This window comes from Mobula hypostoma, chromosome 19, assembly GCF_963921235.1.
Source record: "Mobula hypostoma chromosome 19, sMobHyp1.1, whole genome shotgun sequence".
NCBI lineage: Eukaryota > Metazoa > Chordata > Chondrichthyes > Myliobatiformes > Myliobatidae > Mobula > Mobula hypostoma.
Window position 1 is genome coordinate 52248056 of NC_086115.1, and position 18346 is coordinate 52266401.

An 18346-nucleotide genomic window follows, 5' to 3' on the forward strand; every position below is an offset into this window, starting at 1 on the left:
ATATGATTAAAAGATTTATCTTTATAATTCCTAATTTGACTAAAGTGTTAGTAAAGAAAACAAAAGAAGAAGAGCCCATTTTAGTGAAACAGCCCAAAGTGCAAGTTGGAGCTCACAGTTTCTCCAGTCACTGATCCTCAATCGATCTCACTTCGTCGAATCACGGTCCCGCTCCAGGTCGAATCCTACGACCTCTTCTCCCCAGCGTCTTCCCTCTTCATCTCCTCTCAAACAAAAAAAAACCCCAAGCCCAACCTTCGTGTCCCTCACCAGAGAAACCTTCACTTCAATTCAACCATCCCAATTGAATGGCACACATTACTCCTCATGTCTTATCTTCAACAAACATAAGCTGAAAAGAAACAGCTCTCACAGGACTGCCAAAATGAAATACAGAACAACACAAAATAGAATACATAAAGCATTACAGTAAATATATGAACCAGGGCATTACACTTCTGAAATTAAAATAGACAAAATATCTCGCAGTTGCTTAACAAAATTTAATACATGGTATTTCTACTTATTCTTGCTTTTTAACCACATTCGACTGGAAAATAATGAATTTTCAAAAATGATAAAAATGCATACAGGTCAATAAACTTCCATGTCACTATTTTCATGCTGGTTAATGAAGGGGTAAAAAGAACCCAGATAAGAGATGTTACAGTTCTACCACCTATGTCTGATTCTCTGAAAAGCTCGGCAGAGGATTGAGCCACCTAGAGCAGGACATTTTCAATTTTCTTCCTGTTCAGTGTTGAGTGCGTCAACCCCAATTGCGGGACATATTAGAGGAGCATATTTGGTCTAGTGTTACTGCACTAAGGAGGAGACAAAGAGAACAAAGAGACAAAGGCATGATGAGGATTAGCTTGGATTATTAGTGAAGCGAGCTCTATTAGGGGTGATACAACTGTGGGTTAGTTTGGTGCAGTGAAAGCAAGTGAGTACACAGATTCACAAAGATGACTCCAGAAATGAAAGGGTTATCATACGAGGAACATTTGATGGCTCTGGGTTTGTACTCACTGGAATTCTGAAGGGTGGTGGGGGGGATCTCATTGAAACCTTTCGAATGTTGAAAGGCCTAGACAGAGTAGATGTGGAAATGATGTTTCCCTTGGTGGGAGAGTCTAGGACAAGAGGGCACAGCTTCAGTATAGAGGGGCGCCCTTTCAAAACAGAGATGAGGAGAAATTTCTTTAGCCAAAGGGTGGTGAATTTGTGGAATTTGTTGCCACATGCAGCTGTGGAGGCCAGGTTGTTGGGTGTACCTAAGGCAGAGATTGATAGGTTCTTGATTGGACATAGCATCAAAGGTTGCAGGGAGAGAGGTTGCGGGGAGAAGGCCAGGAACTGGGGTTAAGGAGGAGAGAAAAAAAAGATCAGCCATGACTGAATGGCGGAGCAAACTCGATGGACCAGATGGCCTAATTCTGCTCTGTCGTATGGTCTTACGTCCATATTCGCAGCATCCTCCCTCCAGTTATATAATGTATATAAGCAATGTTAGCAAGATGGAGTCCTTGAAAAATAAACTGTGTAACCACGATAAGAAATGACAATAATAGTTCTTCCAGTCACCAAAAAACTATAGTTTACTGTCAAATAGGTTCCACTACTGCCTGTAAGGCATTTGTACGTTCTCCCCGTGACCGCATAGGATTCTTCCAGGTGCTCCAGTTTCCTCCCACAATCCAAAGGTGTACCAGTTGGTAGGTTAATTGGTCATTGTAAATTGTCCTGTGATTAGACTAGGATTAAATCTAGGGATTACTGGGTGGCGCAGTTTGAAAGGCCAGAAGGGCCCATTCCTTGCTGTATCTCTATAAATAAATAAATAACATTTTAAAAACATGCAAATTTTCATTAGGAAATTCCATGTTTCCTTATCATGCTAATTAATGATAATAGGAGTAGATTGTTTTGGTTTCTGAGTCACTTTCACTTTTTCTCTAGTGTGATCGTGCGACTTGACCTTTGAGAAACCCATTATGCTGCTTACAGTATTGGCAAACCACTACACAGGTAAATGCAAGTTGAATTGTCAAACTGCTGATGAAAAGGGAGAGTGGGCTGGTGCTGTTGTTTTTTTTTCTGGCCTCCGCTTTAACCCTCCTTTTGATAAAACAACCTTTCACAGAGTGAATATTATAAGAGGGATGGTAAAATTCTGAACATGGATGATCTATTTTGAAAGGAACATTGTGCTTTAATAGCACACACCAAAAAGATTGCTTTATAAATTGAGAGCAACAGGAATCAGCTGGCAAGAAGACGGCATTAAAAAAAACAATAATATATTCTGTTTCACAGAGGAATAATATATTAATAACAGAAAGGGATATCATGCTATAAATTATTCAACTATCTTTCCTACTTAATTAAAAGATTAGCCATAATATATTGTTTTATAAAGGTATAATACTAAAATAATATAAAAATTGTTTTAAATTAAATCTCACTGCAATATTTTTCATTGGCACAAAATACATGTAACTATATATATTGAAAATATCATCTATAACATTAAGCATAGTGTTAATGTAATGTGCTAATATTGTCCACAATGATTTTGCCTACAACGATTGTCTATAATTTCTGCTTTGGAATATCTGAACCACAACAGGTAGGAATCTTTTCTTCTTTACATAATATCCCATCAGACATCACTACCAGTGAAAATCCAGCCTTCGTCCAAAATGGTGCTAATGCTCTATTGAAATAAACTTCAATTTATAATTTACAGAGCGCCTAAATGACAGGAAATAACATAATTTGCCATATTCCACACAACAAACCCTGCTTTCCTATGAAGGGTAATTATTCTTAAAAAGAACGACATCTTATATTATGCTAAAGTCCATCAAGAAGGGAAAAAGTGCCTCATTACATGTAATTACCAGAGAATTAGAAACATCATTTAACTTAATGAGCGAATAATGCTCAGGATATTGAAGAAACTTGCCTGCACTTCTCCAGAACACTCTAAGTCCCATTACAAAAATTGCACCTCTTTAATGGAATAATTTCAGGCTTGTCTGCTTCACTAGAAAATAAAGGCTTTCTGAGATGGGAAAAAGGACACAAAATATTGTAAACAACTGTTGAAAAGAGCTAGAAAGATAGAGCAGTCTCTGCTGAATACAAAAAGCAGGGATGGCTCATAATGTATCATAATGATGACAATTCAGATGGTGGATTGTTAAAAAAAACTACAGCAGCTTTTTCAGACTACACAATGTGTGCTTACTGAATCTACTGAATTGTGATTATTATTGAGTGCAAGGATTAGCAGTTAGGCGTGCAGTAGGGTCTCATGGAACAAAGCAAAGTTTCTTCTTCTGAAATTGAGATTTCATGCTCTATATTTGGAGAAATGTTTCAAATGTAACTGGACATTTTTCTATCATCTTCATTGCTCCTTTAATGGTTTCTGGTCTGCGAATCAAAAAATTGAGCCTTTTATCCATGCAAAGCATGTTCAACTAAACATATTAACCTTCATTTTCAAGAGAAGAACCAGCATGATACTGTGTTTTCTTTAAATTAACTAGGATATTTCAGACAAATTAAAACACTTCCTAATTCTTCCTATTATGGTTGCAAGTTCCTACCACAATTTTCATTCTAGAAAATAGTTTATGAGTGCAAAGAGCTCCTTTTTTTTGTGTTTTCCACCTGGCACGTCCTTTCCAAATTGAGCTGCATTGTTTTATAATTAAAAAGGAACAGAAAAAAATTATTATAAGCATCTTTCTCTAAACAAGCCTTGCTGCAGTCCACTAACAAGGTAATGATAACAGTTCTTTCTGTCCACTCAAACCTGCACAACATCCCAGATTCAATGCCAACTGTGCTAAAAGATATTTAACTCTTCCTTTGACTGTAATAACATTTACCAATAAATATTGACCATTGAAATGCCTAGAAAATACAATAATTTAAGAACAAATATACCATAATAAACTTAAATATATTGCATATTTTGGTCTAAAATTGACATGGATTTTGATATGGCATTATTTTTTAAGGATTGAAGGAAAGCTACCATTTGATTAACGAAGAAAGAACCACATCTGTGAACATATTCAAACAGATTTCAGCTTGCTTCATGTATATTAGATTAACTGCAAAGGCACATCTGGCAACTTACATCCAGAAAAATCCCGCAGACACTGATATGTCTGATTAATTTGGTTATTTGATATTGATTGAGTGAAGAATGTCATTCAAGGCAGTGAAACTGTTTTATCTTCTAAAAATAACACAGATGCAACTTCCACAAGAGATCTTCCAATTTCCCATTGTAACTTCATTGGAAGATCACTGGAAACCTTAGATATAAGGCATAATAGGTTGTACATTTAATACAAGTTTCATTTGATATTCCATGAAACTCACCCAAAGTCTTTGTTACTTGATGTTCCTTTGCATTGTCAGGCAGAATTTCGGCATTATTAATGATATCCTTGCACCATAAAAAATAACTGACAAAGCCTCAATCCAGCCAGTCAGTACCCACTACAGTGAGTCAGCTGGTGTGTGCAAAGTGAAATGTGTGGCCACGACCAAGGTATTTTCAGAATATTCTCCAATCGTTGCCCCAAACCAACATCCACAATCATGCTGCTATAAAATAGTTGGTTGGAGAGGCAAATACAGCATTTCCAAAGATGTATCTGTCAGCAGAGATCTTTGTTGGTTAAGTAGCATGGTGGTTTTGTGGGGAAAATACTCTGGATCTTAATCCATTTCCGACACCTCCCTCCCCTTTCTAGATCTTTCTGGCTCTATCTCTGGAGACAGCTTATCTACTGATGTCTACTATAAGCCTACTGACTCTCACAGCTATCTGGACGATTCCTCTTCTCACCCTGTCTCTTGCAAAAATGCCATCCCCTTCTCGCAATTCCTCCGTCTTCGCTGCATCTGCTGTCAGGATGAAGCTTTTCATTCCAGGACGAGGGAGATGTCCTCCTTTTTTAAAGAAAGGGGCATCCCTTCCTCCACCATCAACTCTGCTCTCAAATGCATCTCCCCCATTTCACGCACATAGAAACCATAGAAACTACAGCACAGAAACAGGCCTATTGGCCCTTCTTGGCTGTGCTGAACCATTTTCTGCCTAGTCCCACCGACCTGCACACGGACCATATCCCTCCATACACCTCCCATCCATGTATCTGTCCAATTTATTCTTAAACGTTAAAAAAGAACCCGCATTTACCATCTCATCTGGCAGCTCATTCCATACTCCCACCACTTTCTGTGTGAAGAAGCCCCCCCTAATGTTCCCTTTAAACTTTTCCCCCCTCACCCTTAAACCATGTCCTCTGGTTTTTTTCTCCCCTTGCCTCAGTGGAAAAAACCTGTTTGCATTCACTCTATCTATACCCATCATAATTTTATATACCTCTATCAAATCTCCCCTCATTCTTCTACGCTCCAGGGAATAAAGTCCTAACCTATTCAACCTTTCTCTGTAACTGAGTTTCTCAAGTCCTGGCAACATCCTTGTAAACCTTCTCTGCACTCTTTCAACCTTATTTATATCCTTCCTGTAATTTGGTGACCAAAACTGAACACAATACTCCAGATTCGGCCTCGCCAATGCCTTATACAACCTCATCATAACATTCCAGCTCTTATACTCAATACTTTGATTAATAAAGGCCAATGTACCAAAAGCTCTCTTTACGACCCTATCTACCTGTGACGCCACTTTTAGGGAATTTTGTACCTGTATTCCCAGATCCCTCTGTTTTACTGCACTCCTCAGTGCCTTACCATTAACCCTGTATGTTCTACCTTGGTTTGTCCTTCCAACGTGCAATACCTCACACTTGTCTGTTTTAAACTCCATCTGCCATTTTTCAGCCCATTTTTCCAGCTGGTCCAAGTCCCTCTGCAGGCTCTGAAAACCTTCCTCACTGTCTACTACACCTCACATCTGCTCTCACTCCATCCTCCCGCCACCCCACTAGGAATAGGGGTTCCCCTTGTCCTCACCTAAAACCCCACCAGCCTCCGGGTCCAACATATAATTCTCCATAACTTCCGCCACGTCCATCTGGATCCCACCACTAAGTCCATCTTTCCCTCCCCCCCCACCCCGCCGCTTTCCGCAGGGATCGCTGTCTACACGACTCCCTTGTCCATTCGTCACCCCCATCCCCCCCCACTGATCTCCCTCCTGGCACTTATCCTTGTAAGCGGAACAAGTGCTACACATGCCCTTACACTTCCTCCCTCACTACCATTCAGGGCCCCAGACAGTCCTTCCAGGTGAGGCGACACTTCACCTGTGAGTCGGCTGGGGTGATATACTGTGTCCAGTGCTCCCAATGTGGCCTTCTATATATTAGCGAGACCTGACGCAGACTGGGAGATCATTTTGCTGAACACCTACGCTCTGTCCGCCAGAGAAAGCAGGATCTTCCAGTGGCCACACATTTTAATTCCACGTCCCATTCCCATTCTGATATGTCTATCCACGGCCTCCTCTACTGTGAGTCGGCTGGGGTGATATACTGTGTCCAGTGCTCCCAATGTGGCCTTCTATATATTAGCGAGACCTGACGCAGACTGGGAGATCATTTTGCTGAACACCTACGCTCTGTCCGCCAGAGAAAGCAGGATCTTCCAGTGGCCACACATTTTAATTCCACGTCCCATTCCCATTCTGATATGTCTATCCACGGCCTCCTCTACTGTAAAGATGAAGCCACACTCAGGTTGGAGGAACAACACCTTATATTCCGTCTGGCTAGCCTCCAACCTGATGGCATGAACATTGACTTCTCAAACTTCCGCTAATTCCCCACCTCACCCCTCGTACCCCATCCGTTATTTATATACATATATATACACACACATTCTTTTTCTCTCTCTCTTTTTTCTCCCTCTGTCCCCCTCACTATACCCCTTGCCCATTCTCTGGTTTTCCCCCCCTCCCCCTTTTCTTTCTCCCTGGGCCTCCTATCCCATGATCCTCTCATATCCCTTTTGCCAGTCACCTGTCCAGCTCTTGGCTCCATCCCTCCCCCTCCTGTCTTCTCCTATCATTTCGGATCTCCCCCTCCCCTTCCCACTTTCAAATCTCTTAATAGCTCTTCTTTCAGTTAGCCCTGACGAAGGGTCTCGGCCCGAAATGTACCTCTTCCTAGAGATGCTGCCTGGCCTGCTGCCTTCACCAGCAACTTTTATGTGTGTTGCTTGAAATTCCAGCATCTGCAGATTTCCTCGTGTCTGGATCTTTACTAGTACTTTTAGTATATGAAAATAGATCATTATTATGAAGAGGAGGATCAAGAATAATTAAAGGATCTCAATTGTCCAGCATTATATAAGGTATTTATTCCTGACATAAATCTCCAGAGGTCAATATGATAGAAGAATGCTATCCAACTCTGAGGGGCAATTGTAGATTTAGAGTAGCCTTGAGTTTACACTAAAGTGAACATAGTCCTCGACTTTCCTACCACTTGATCGTTCCACATAGTCTCAGTCCATTAAATCAAAATGAGCCTGAAGACAATTTTTCTCCCAATCTTGCCAAATAAGACCATAAGATATAGAAGCAGAAATAAGCCATTTGACCCACCGAGTCTGCTCCTCTATTTCATCATGGCTGATCCATTTTTCCTCTCAGCCCCAGTCTCCTGCCTTCTCCCCCACTCCCCACCCTGTATCCCTTCATGCCCTGACCAATCAAGAATTTATCAACTTCTACCTTAAATATACATAAAGACCTGGCCTCCACAACTGCCTGCAGCAAAGAATTCCACAGATTCACCACTCTCTGGCTAAAGAAATTCCTCCTCATTTCTGTTCTAAAAGGACACACCTCTTTTCCAAGGCTGTGTCCTCTGACCTTAAGACTCTCATCATAGGAAACATCCTCTCCATGTCCACTCGATCAATGCCTTTCACCATTTATAGGTTTCAATGAGGTCACCCTTCATGCTTCTGAATTCTGAACAATGAGAATAAGAAATGAATTCTCAAAGAAAAAATGAATCTCCCAGCCGAACATCCCTTTAATGGAACCTATGATGTTACATATTCTATAAAAGGACAACTGAACATTGTCAAAGAATAAGTCACATAACCTTGAATTTTAATACTATTAATATAAAGCCCACTTTGAAAATAAACCACTGCTGTTGTGAGATGGCTAACTCATATCCAGAGACTGTAGTGCCGGTCAGAAACATATTCCTTATCTTCATGATCTGCAAATTCAAAACATAAATAGTAAGACTCTGAAACTCATCTCATCTTGAAGCCTCATTTCAACTACATTCACAGATATAGAAAAAAAACAACCATTTTCCAATAAACGTTAACTCTGGCCTTCACCAAAGACATGGAAGACCAGTACTTTAAGCCCTCAAAGATAAATTGATTCTAGGTAGTTGTAGTTCTGTTTCTGGGCATTATGGTAGTAGGTTGAGATAATCAAGCTTTGCTGGGTGTAAATTATGTTACTAAGCTATCTTTGATGATCATTATTAAAGCAATAATCAGAATCAGAATCCACTTTAATATCACCGGCATGTGTCATGAAATTTTTTGTCTTTGCGGCAGCAGTACAATGCAATACGTAATAATAGAAAAAAATGAATTACAGTAAGTATATATTTATTAAGTTGTTAAATTATACAAGAAGGGCAAAAACAAAAATCAAAAAAAAGTAGTGAAGTGGAGTTCACGGGTTCAATGTCTGTTCAGGAATCAATGGCAGAGAGGAAGAAGCTGTTCCTGAATTGTTGAGTGCATGCCGTCAGGCTTCCCTACGCCAAGAGAACAAGGCATGACCTGGGTGATGGGGGTTCTTAACGATGGATGCTGCCTTTTTGAGGCATTGCTCCTTGAAGATGTCCTGGGTAATATTGGAGGCTAGTGCCCATGATGGAGCTGATTCAGTTTACAAGTCTTTGCAGCTTATTGTGATGCCATGCAGTAGCCCTCCATACCAGACATGTTGCAACTAAGATCCTCCTGAAAATAAGTCTAACACTATGATTAATCAGGCATTCGCGTGCTATACCTATGGTATTGTTTCTCCTGCTAATTTTGTCCCGGTAAAGGCAAGTTGTGTGTATTGGGAAACATTCAAACCAAGGAATGTAAGCTCTGATGTACCGGTTTCCAACATGTCTGGCATCTGTCCACCTTGCTCCAAAGACCAGAAATAGATCGTTTGAAGCAACTCAGTGATAGCAGCGTTGTGCCAGTGGGGAAAGTGGAGAACAACTCAGACAAAGAAACTTAAGAATGTAAACTCTGCCAAAGGAAAGGAAAACACCAAAGTTAAAAGAAACAATCAGAACAAAATACTTTCCAGTGTATTGCCATGGCCTTTAAACAAACTTCTGTAAGTTTGGCATTCCTAAGTATCCCCGAAGATTAAGGATCCAGCATCTTAGAAAAAAGCATTTTGGTGGCCCCCAAACTATATCACTTAAATATCATGTTAAATTATCAGTAACCCTCCCCTTTCCAAATCAAAACATGGGGGTTTGAATTGCATTACTGTCCTGAACTTGTAAGCAAGTCATATAGCCCACTGCACTAGTAAACAAGTACAACATTGTTGGAAACGCTGTCCTTTGAATGTAAAACGAGCCCTCATTTCTCTGCCTGAGTGGACATAAAAAATCTCATGACACTATTCAATGAAGAGCAATCAGTTCTTCTGGTATCTTGGTTTAATGTTCCATCTCTCAGCATTTAAAATATATTTTTCAAAAGAAATAGTCAGTGAACGTATAGATTATTTCAACAAAATAATGGCTGTCAGACAAATTACATAATAGAATGATTTAATCAAGGAACTCATATGATACCATAAACCATTAGAGGAAAGCTTAATCTATTTCTCACAGAGTGTGAAGATCAGATAGCTATTTTTTGTTGGTAGTTAGAATATTCATGTTTTAATGTTTGGGGTTTAATTTTGTGCTGTTCTAAGTCACAGGCCAACTGTAGGTGCACCTATACCCAGAATGATATTCAAATATAAAGAAAATTGACTCCAAAATCATTACCATGGAATAAATATGTAATATTCCATAAATGACTATCAGAAATTGCATGATGCATATACATTTAATCTACATAATTATAAGAATGTCTGCTTGATGGATTGGTATGTGAAACCTTACATCTCTTTCCATCAGTAGCTTCACACGATTGACAGGACAATGCCATGATAATGGTGATAGCAAATGTTTAGGAGACATGGTGCTATACAGCAGTACCGCAGCATTGTTTTACATGCATTACTCTTAAAAATGCATAAAAGTTAATTCATTTTTTAAAAGTTCACTTTGGACCTGTTTATTACAGTTAAAATTATATTTTACTGTAGATTATTTTACTGTGTATTGCAACAAATACATGAAAAAAGTAATGAAACATTCTTGCTCTTTGTTGCCTTTCTCCTGAGGTTAAACTAGAAAACTTATGGTTTCCTTATCCTTCAATACTTAGATATTGAAGCCTGAGATCAAAGTATTTTCCACCTCAAATATAAACACATCAAACTAATATAAAACTCTTACAGAAAAATCCAATTCAATTTGATTGATTTTAGTTATATTTTTCATCCCAGCCAAAATAGTTTACAGCCAGCTGGTTATGGAAGACTGAAGTCTGACCTGAGGAGCAATCCTGCTTATATCCCTTGTTGTTTTTCACGACATTATAAAGGGGTCAAATCTGAAATCTTCAGGTCCATGCAGAGGACTGAACCATTTTCACAGTTGAGCCTCACCTGAATTTGTGTGGCATGTTGCCTACACATTCAGAGCTGTTCACCAGCTGAAGAAGCTGGAAAGGTTCAGGTGCCTCTGGGGTGCCGCACAAGTAGTCCTGAAAATGGTGGTTGGGTGGGCTTTGATTTTAAGCGAGGATTTTAACTGTGAAGGCTACATTCATAAGCACAAATCCAGACAAAAATATCAGGTGGATGGATGTTCTGCACTGGAAAAATAGCCTGGAATGTTCCTGACTTCAAAGATATACTCAAAGTAATATTCCTACCTGCTTGAGGTGGGTGCTTCTGTGGCTAGCAACATAAAACTGCGCCGAATTTACTGTCTAACTTTGATCAGTTTTGCACCTGACTTGAAAGTAAGGCAACAGTCTATCCCAAAACTGTCAACATATTTCGAAGTTCAAAGTTAATTATCAAAGTATATATATGTCATCATATACAACCTTGAGATTCATTTTCTTCTGGGCATACTCAGTAAGTCTAATAACCATAACAGAATCAATGAAAGGCCGAATTTCTGTTGTACAATACAAGAAAATGAGCATTTTGGATTGCTGACTAGCAGGGAGGAGATTTTCTCCAATATTCACAAATAAATTGATTGTGTGTGATGTTATTGGACTGAGCAACTACCACTGCAACCTTGTTCTAGACTGCCTGTATGTTCTAATTCTATCCATGCAATTTTATTCTGAAACAATGTACAAAGGGGTTTTCATTCTGACAAAACAATAGGCTCTACCCAGTCCTTTATGGGATTTCATAATGATACTTTGTAAAATGATATCTGCATCCTCCTCTAAAATAAATAAAACAGTCCTTGGGATTACCCTCCTGTACTGCATATGGTGACTTGTCATGAACAAAGCATCTCATGTCTGACCACAAATAAATTAACTCCTTCAGCAGATAATTGTCAGGCTGACCCCCTTCCAGTATCATTTCCGATATTCTGACCATTTCACAAATGTCTGATTTTTATCTGGAGTTCTGGTCAAAAGGGCAACTACAATGGACAACAAATGAAAGGTTCAAAAGAAGTGCGTTGAGGTTATCCACCTTCAGACAGACAGAATGACTAGACAATTTATATGGTAAAATAAACGGCAATGTGAAAATCTGAGATGTTGCCATTTCAAGAATGATCAAAGCAGTATGTGTTTGAGCCCATAGGAAGAAAACTAACTTTTAATTCAGAAAATCTTTATTTTTAGTTATTCTTCATTTTCTTCAGAAATCTAGTTATGAACATGATGAAATTAAACTCCAAAATCAAGCATTAAAACATCGAGGTAAGTTGCATTCTATTTTTAATTTCCTTTCCACATGAAACCACCTTTGACTGGCCAGAGCTGTACACTGATAGCTCATTAGGAACTGTGGGGATACCATTTTAGGAATCACAGTATAATCACATGTTATTTCACTGCTGCTTTTACCACCTCATGCACACAGAGTAATGAGGTAAAGAGACAGAACAGAAGAAAATAAAGCACTTTATATTTTATATTCATTGTAGCTAATAGGTCTTTGAATATCAGCATAGTTTGTCAAGTAGAAGCTCATCCATTGGAACAGATACCATGATGCATCAAATATCATGACATAAATTAGAAATATTCCATGTTCAAAATACAGATCTCGTGCAGGTGATAAAGGGGGCACCACAATTAACTTCACTGTTTTTGAGTTGGGGGTTATCAGTAAAACCTCTTCCTCATGATCACAATCTAGTGAGTCCTGTTGAAAAGTGCATGTGTGTAGGAATTTGGTGAAAATGGAATAGGTCTTGTCTACAATGTCACTATTGTTAAACTTCCAGTCAACAAGCATGATTACCCAGGTGAATTAGCAACTGCCTACTTGCTTTGATTAAACCATGATGCAACAGAAGGCTAAAAGAAAATATGATCGAAAGTTTCTAAAACAAAATTTTAAAGTCCAGTTTGCGAATTCTACACAGTAGCATAATTGTTATACCAAACAATATTTTCTCCTTAAAGGGATTTAAACTATCTCCAACTAACATATTCATTTTCTAAACTACAAGTGTTAATTAAGCATAAAAATTGCTGACTCTTGAACCTCATTTATGACAATGGGGGTGAAGGCATAAACCCTTTTCATATTACATGGCATTTACATGTTGGCCTTAGCTCATTAACAGAATATTCATCTCAGAAGCAAAATATCATGAGCTCAACATCCAGTGGACATAATTTAAACTGATATTTCAGGCTGCCTTTTAGATGAAATACTGAACCCCACCACCTTGCACAAACCACTTCATTGTACTAGCATTTCCCTCGCAATAAATAATCATCCTCATTTTATTTATTCAATATTTTTCATATGCAAATTATCTTGAAGGATAAAAGATTATACTTTATATTTGCTCGTCATTACATCAGAATGATTTGAAAAGAACTTGTGCCACATTCAAGTTATTTTAAAAATAAATTCAAATTCCAGGTTGCTCATTTGTTTACCATAAAGCTGATATTTGTAGCTGTTGCATTGTTGTGCTATTGTTCATAGTGGAGGTGGAGAAGTAAAATATTTGCACAACTTTTACAAGTATTTACAAAATTGCTTTGGTGTCAGTATGAAGTCACTTTGCTTCATTGTCATTGCTAATAAATTGTGTGCAAATTTAGAGTGAGTGTTAACTCAGCCTCAGGTTATGGTGACAAGAGAATCTCTTACCATTTTCTATCGGAGTATGGTTTGACCTTGAGAGTTTGCAGGAGAACTCGCTAGTTCTCTTGCCAATATCAATTAGGTCATGGAAAATACTTCGAAGTTTCTATCTATGCAGTTCCTCTAAGATGTACAAAATCAATCAACTTTTCCTACAACACAGGTTCCTCGAAATGTATCTCTTTTTTGACAAACTTGCTATTTTTTTTTAAACAAGGCCTTCGGGAAAGCAAACATTAATATGGGACCTGCAAAAATCAGACGTGATAATTTTATTAAATGTTAGAATTGAGCTCTGTTTTCAGATAGGATTGAGAGTCTTTTATCACACAAAAACAACTTCAAAGCAACCATTAGTTGGAATATGAATGTACATTATTTTACATGCAAAGCTAAAACAACAGCTGTGGGTCTCTTAACAACAAACAGGGCATTGTTGTCATGGAAGCTGCAAACTTATTTTAACATGTGGTTAACAGAACTCTAAGATTTAAGATAAGCAACTTGTGCGTGTTAATACTGCTCATGCTGATTGGACTAAACTGAACATTTGGTAAAATACAGCAGTGGTAATGCAAGGATTATTCTGACTGATTTATGAAAAACATTAAAGTAACAGCTTTAATGACAGGAATGAGAAAAAGTGCCATAAAATCCTTTACTCCTTTTTTTCTTGCATTTCCAAAGTGGCAAGTTTTGTGTAAGAATAGCTATTTATTTTAAATAAAAGCAATAAGAAAACCTTGAGACAGCAACAAAGATCATCTATGGATATGATATTCACTACTATATTTTTCAGACTACAGATGAGGTGGTGTCCAAAAAAAACAGACTGCAGATCAATATCAGCATTGGGTCACCTCACTGCAACAAGGCATTAAAACATCTCTTTGTTCACTCAAACTGAAATATGCAGCAAAATAGGGTTATTGTTACTTACATTTTGCATTTAGCAATAGACTCAGTTTTAAAAAACTGAAAGAAAGCTTTATTTTAATGTTTTATTCATTGAGTTGGCATTCTGGTCAACAGCGTGTTTAGCAAAATTATTATTCTGTCAGATCTACCCTGTGTAGAACGCCAAAGGATGTTTTTTCAAAAGAAGAGAGAATTTCAGTGTCCAGGAAAGACAATTTTATCTTTCTCATTAACCAAGCTCGACCTAGAAGAATAAACTCAAGACAGAAGGAACCTAGAATCACAGAAAAAATATTTTATGACTGCATGCTCTAGTCATAAACAATTGCAAATGAGATGAAGCTGCTGGTTAAAAATAATTATATAATTAAACACTCACATCTCCTTTAGCTGCACTGGTTGACAACATATGACAAGCGTTCTTCCACCTATAAATATAACATAATAATCATTTCCTCTTCATCTGCTAAGCCAAATAATTTTTGTCACAATTTCAATTAATTTCCTAGTTGATTAACTTACTCTCAGTGGTTAGTCAAAAGCTACACTACTATTCAGTACTCCAGATTGAATTAAAACGTTCTTTGTGCAGACACAGATGCAGACAAAATGTTACGCATCTGCTTCTTTAAAAATTATGCCAAATTGTTTTTGATCACAGAGTGCTACAATACAAGCAAATTTTTGGCTCCTCATTCTGTGCCAATGTTTTGCTTCTCACTTAAATAGTGCAGTCTAATTTCACTTGCTTGCTCATTCCCAATTAAGAATAAGATGCCCCTATATACAAAATAATTAAGACTCAGAAGGCCATTCAACCTATTTTAATTCATTTATATGTGTAAAGATTCTCATTCTTCCCTTTGTAGTCTATTTTTTTAACATTCTGTGCTTTGCAATTCCACTCCTCTCCCAAGTTTTTTTCTCAAAATGACAATTTTCGGTTAAGAATTTCCTGACCTGCCTACGTGCTTATTTTATGGTTAACCTAAATTCAGTTTTTCCATTCCTATACCCGAAGGTGCTTTCATTCCCTCTATAAGGTGCAGCTAAGCATAGCTCAAACATCATCTATAGATTCACCAATGACACACTTGTTGCTGGCAGAATCTTAGATGGTGATAAGGAAGAACTTCCACACCACTGAGGACATTTTTAAAAAGGCAATGCCTCCATCATTGAGGACCTCACCATCCAAGACATGCCCTCTTCTTATTACTATAACAAGAACTGGAAGACACACATTCAACTTTTCAGGAACAGCTTCTTCCCTGTCTGCCATCAGGTTTCCGAACAGAATACGAACCCTGTCTCACTGTTTTTGCATTTTGCGCTATTTATTTTTAATATAGTTCTTATTTCAACTTTGTAATGTTTTATATATTGCACTGTGCTGCTGCCACAAAACAACAAATTTCAGAAAATATGTCAGTGATATAAAAACTGATTTTAATTATCCCAAACATTTTCATTCCAGGCTCACAAAGACTAAGTTTTACTGTAGTGATGAATCATTCCAGACCTTTAGCCAGAGAGATATATCCTACAGTTTGATTTTCTAAACTTCTCCATCAATTGAACAACCTTCCCTATTTACTTCAAACAAAAGACAGAATTCTAATTAGGGTTTGATCAGAGAAAAGTACAATTTATTGATGACTTCCTCTGACTTAGATTCTGCTGTAGTTTTCCATTTTACATTCTGTTGGCCGTATTATCTGCTGCTCTGTATTGACTGGATATGTTTATTGTAAGCAAGCTAACATTCAAAACAGTCAGCCAGCAATCATGGCACGGCCAAGTGAAAGTTTCAGATGCCAAAATCCTTCAGAGCTAAATCCACTTGATTATTCCCTACACAGATGCTGATTGGCCTGGATACTGTTTTCATGAATTGATTGAAATTTCAATAATCTATTTCATTTTTCTTTCAATGTTATTAATTTCATCTTGACAATTTTAATATCAATCTATGGTGCTATCAGTTCTCCCTATAGTATTAAATTGCACCTGCCACTTTCAACCCTATTTACATATTTTCAATCCTATTTTACACATTTTCCAAACAAGAGAAAATCTGCAGATGCTGGAGATCTGAGCAGCACACAAAATACTGGAGGAATTCACGGGCAAGGCAGCATCTATGGCAAAAAGCACAGTCCTGCTGAAGGGTTTCAGCCCAAAAGGTCGACTGTGTTTTTTTTCCTTAGATGCTGCCTGGCCTGCCAAGTTCCACAGCATTTTGCGTGTGTTACACATTTACCAACTCACATTGCAATTTTTGAACTCACCCCGCCCCCCAGCTGTCACCTTGACACCAATGCTTAACACCCCAATCTTTCTGTCCTGTTCTAACATACCTCCTCTATCACACTGCCATCAATTTCTTTACTCTGGGCAAAGCCAGCTGCCATGTTTTCCTTAAAAATGTCTGCATTTCTACAATAACTCATGTGCAATTTAGAAAACTCCACTTTGTAAAAAGTGTGTTATAAATATACACAGAATGGCCACTTTATTAGGAACCTCCTAGACCTAATAAAGTGGCCTCTGAGTCTATGTCCGTGGTGTTCTGCTGCTGTAGCCCATCCACTTCAAGGCTCGACGTGTTGTGCATTCAAAGATGCTTTTCTGCACACCACTGCTGTAACAATGGTTATTTGAGTTACTGGTGCTTTGTTGTCAGCTTGAACCATTCTCCTCTGACTTCTCTCATTAACGAGGTGCTTTCTCCCACAGAACTGCTGCTTACTGTTTGTTGTTTTTCTGCACCATTCTCTACACACTCTAGAGACTACTGTGCATGAAAATCCCAGCAGATCAACAGTTTAGGAGATACTCACGGCACCTCGTCTGGCACCAACCACCATTCCATGCTCAAGGTCCCTCAGAACACATTTCTTGCCCATTCTGATGTTTGGTCTGAACAATAATTGCACCACTTGACTATGTCTGCAATTTTTAATACATTGAGTTGTCACCACACGATTGGTTGATCAGAGATTTGCATTAATGAGCAGGTGTACCAAATAAAGTGGCCACCGAATGTAGTTTATTATCAGTGACCACACAAGCTATGAGAGTTGCTGCAGTTTTTTTTACCTCTCTCACTCACAGTACATACAGGGTTAGAACACTCTCTACAAAATTTTCTTGACATATTTGTGTTATACAGCTTTTTAAGAACCACTAATACAATGGAAAAATGAGATACATTTTCCATTATTTAGACTTAATCCAATTATATCAGTAGGACTTACTTCTGTTTAACGATTTTTGTCTACCGTGGAGTTATAAAGAAATAAAGTGGACAGTTCTACACTGATTAAATCAGATAATTCAGTTATAGGACAGTCTGTAAATTCAAAGAGACTTCAACTGAAGTTGTATAATTCAGTGTGTGGACCATGGAATGCAAATCCTTTCTTTTGAATAATTCATTGTAATTTTTTAAGTTACTGTATAGTGTGAGGAAATTTACTGAAGGCAAAATTCACTTTCAAACAGCGATTTTATTTAAACTTATTAAAAGTAATTGTATTTGATAAATATAAACTGAAGAAGCTCATCAACACAGTAGTCCAAGTACCTCAGACATTATTCACCCTACTGATTGGCAATAAAACGTCAAATGGGAGCCATGAATCTTCAAACTGACATCACAAGTTTGAGTATGCCTACACCAGACATGGATTCAGAAATAAGTTAGTTGAACCTCTTAAAGTGGAGCAATACACTAACAGAGGAGGTACTCAACCAGTACATGGACATGCATAGGAAATGGTACATCACTTTAGCTTGCCACAGAGAGTCACTTTATATATTCCATTTCTGTAACATAAATCTCTGTCTACCACACATTCTTTAGGACAAACTCTCAGAGTATTGGGAGTTTACCATTTAAAGTTACAGATCATTATTAATTTCCACTTGAATGAT

At 38.0% G+C, this 18346-nt stretch overlaps 1 protein-coding gene across 2 annotated transcripts in view; it reads right to left on the reverse strand.

The window, feature by feature from the left end:
• Nucleotides 1-8024: 8024 nt before the first annotated feature.
• The window catches only part of bub3 (BUB3 mitotic checkpoint protein), a 59350-nt gene continuing 49028 nt past the window's right edge, over nt 8025-18346 (reverse strand). Inside the window, exons 8-9 of one of the 2 annotated variants that reach the window (XM_063071872.1) lie at nt 14787-14835; nt 8025-8240 (exon numbers count right to left, since the gene is read on the reverse strand). In XM_063071872.1, coding sequence (XP_062927942.1) covers nt 8109-8240; nt 14787-14835 — 181 coding nt within the window. In that variant the 3' untranslated portion in view covers nt 8025-8108. The remainder of the gene's footprint in view (nt 8241-14786; nt 14836-18346) is intronic. The other variant, XM_063071873.1, reaches the window with a different exon arrangement.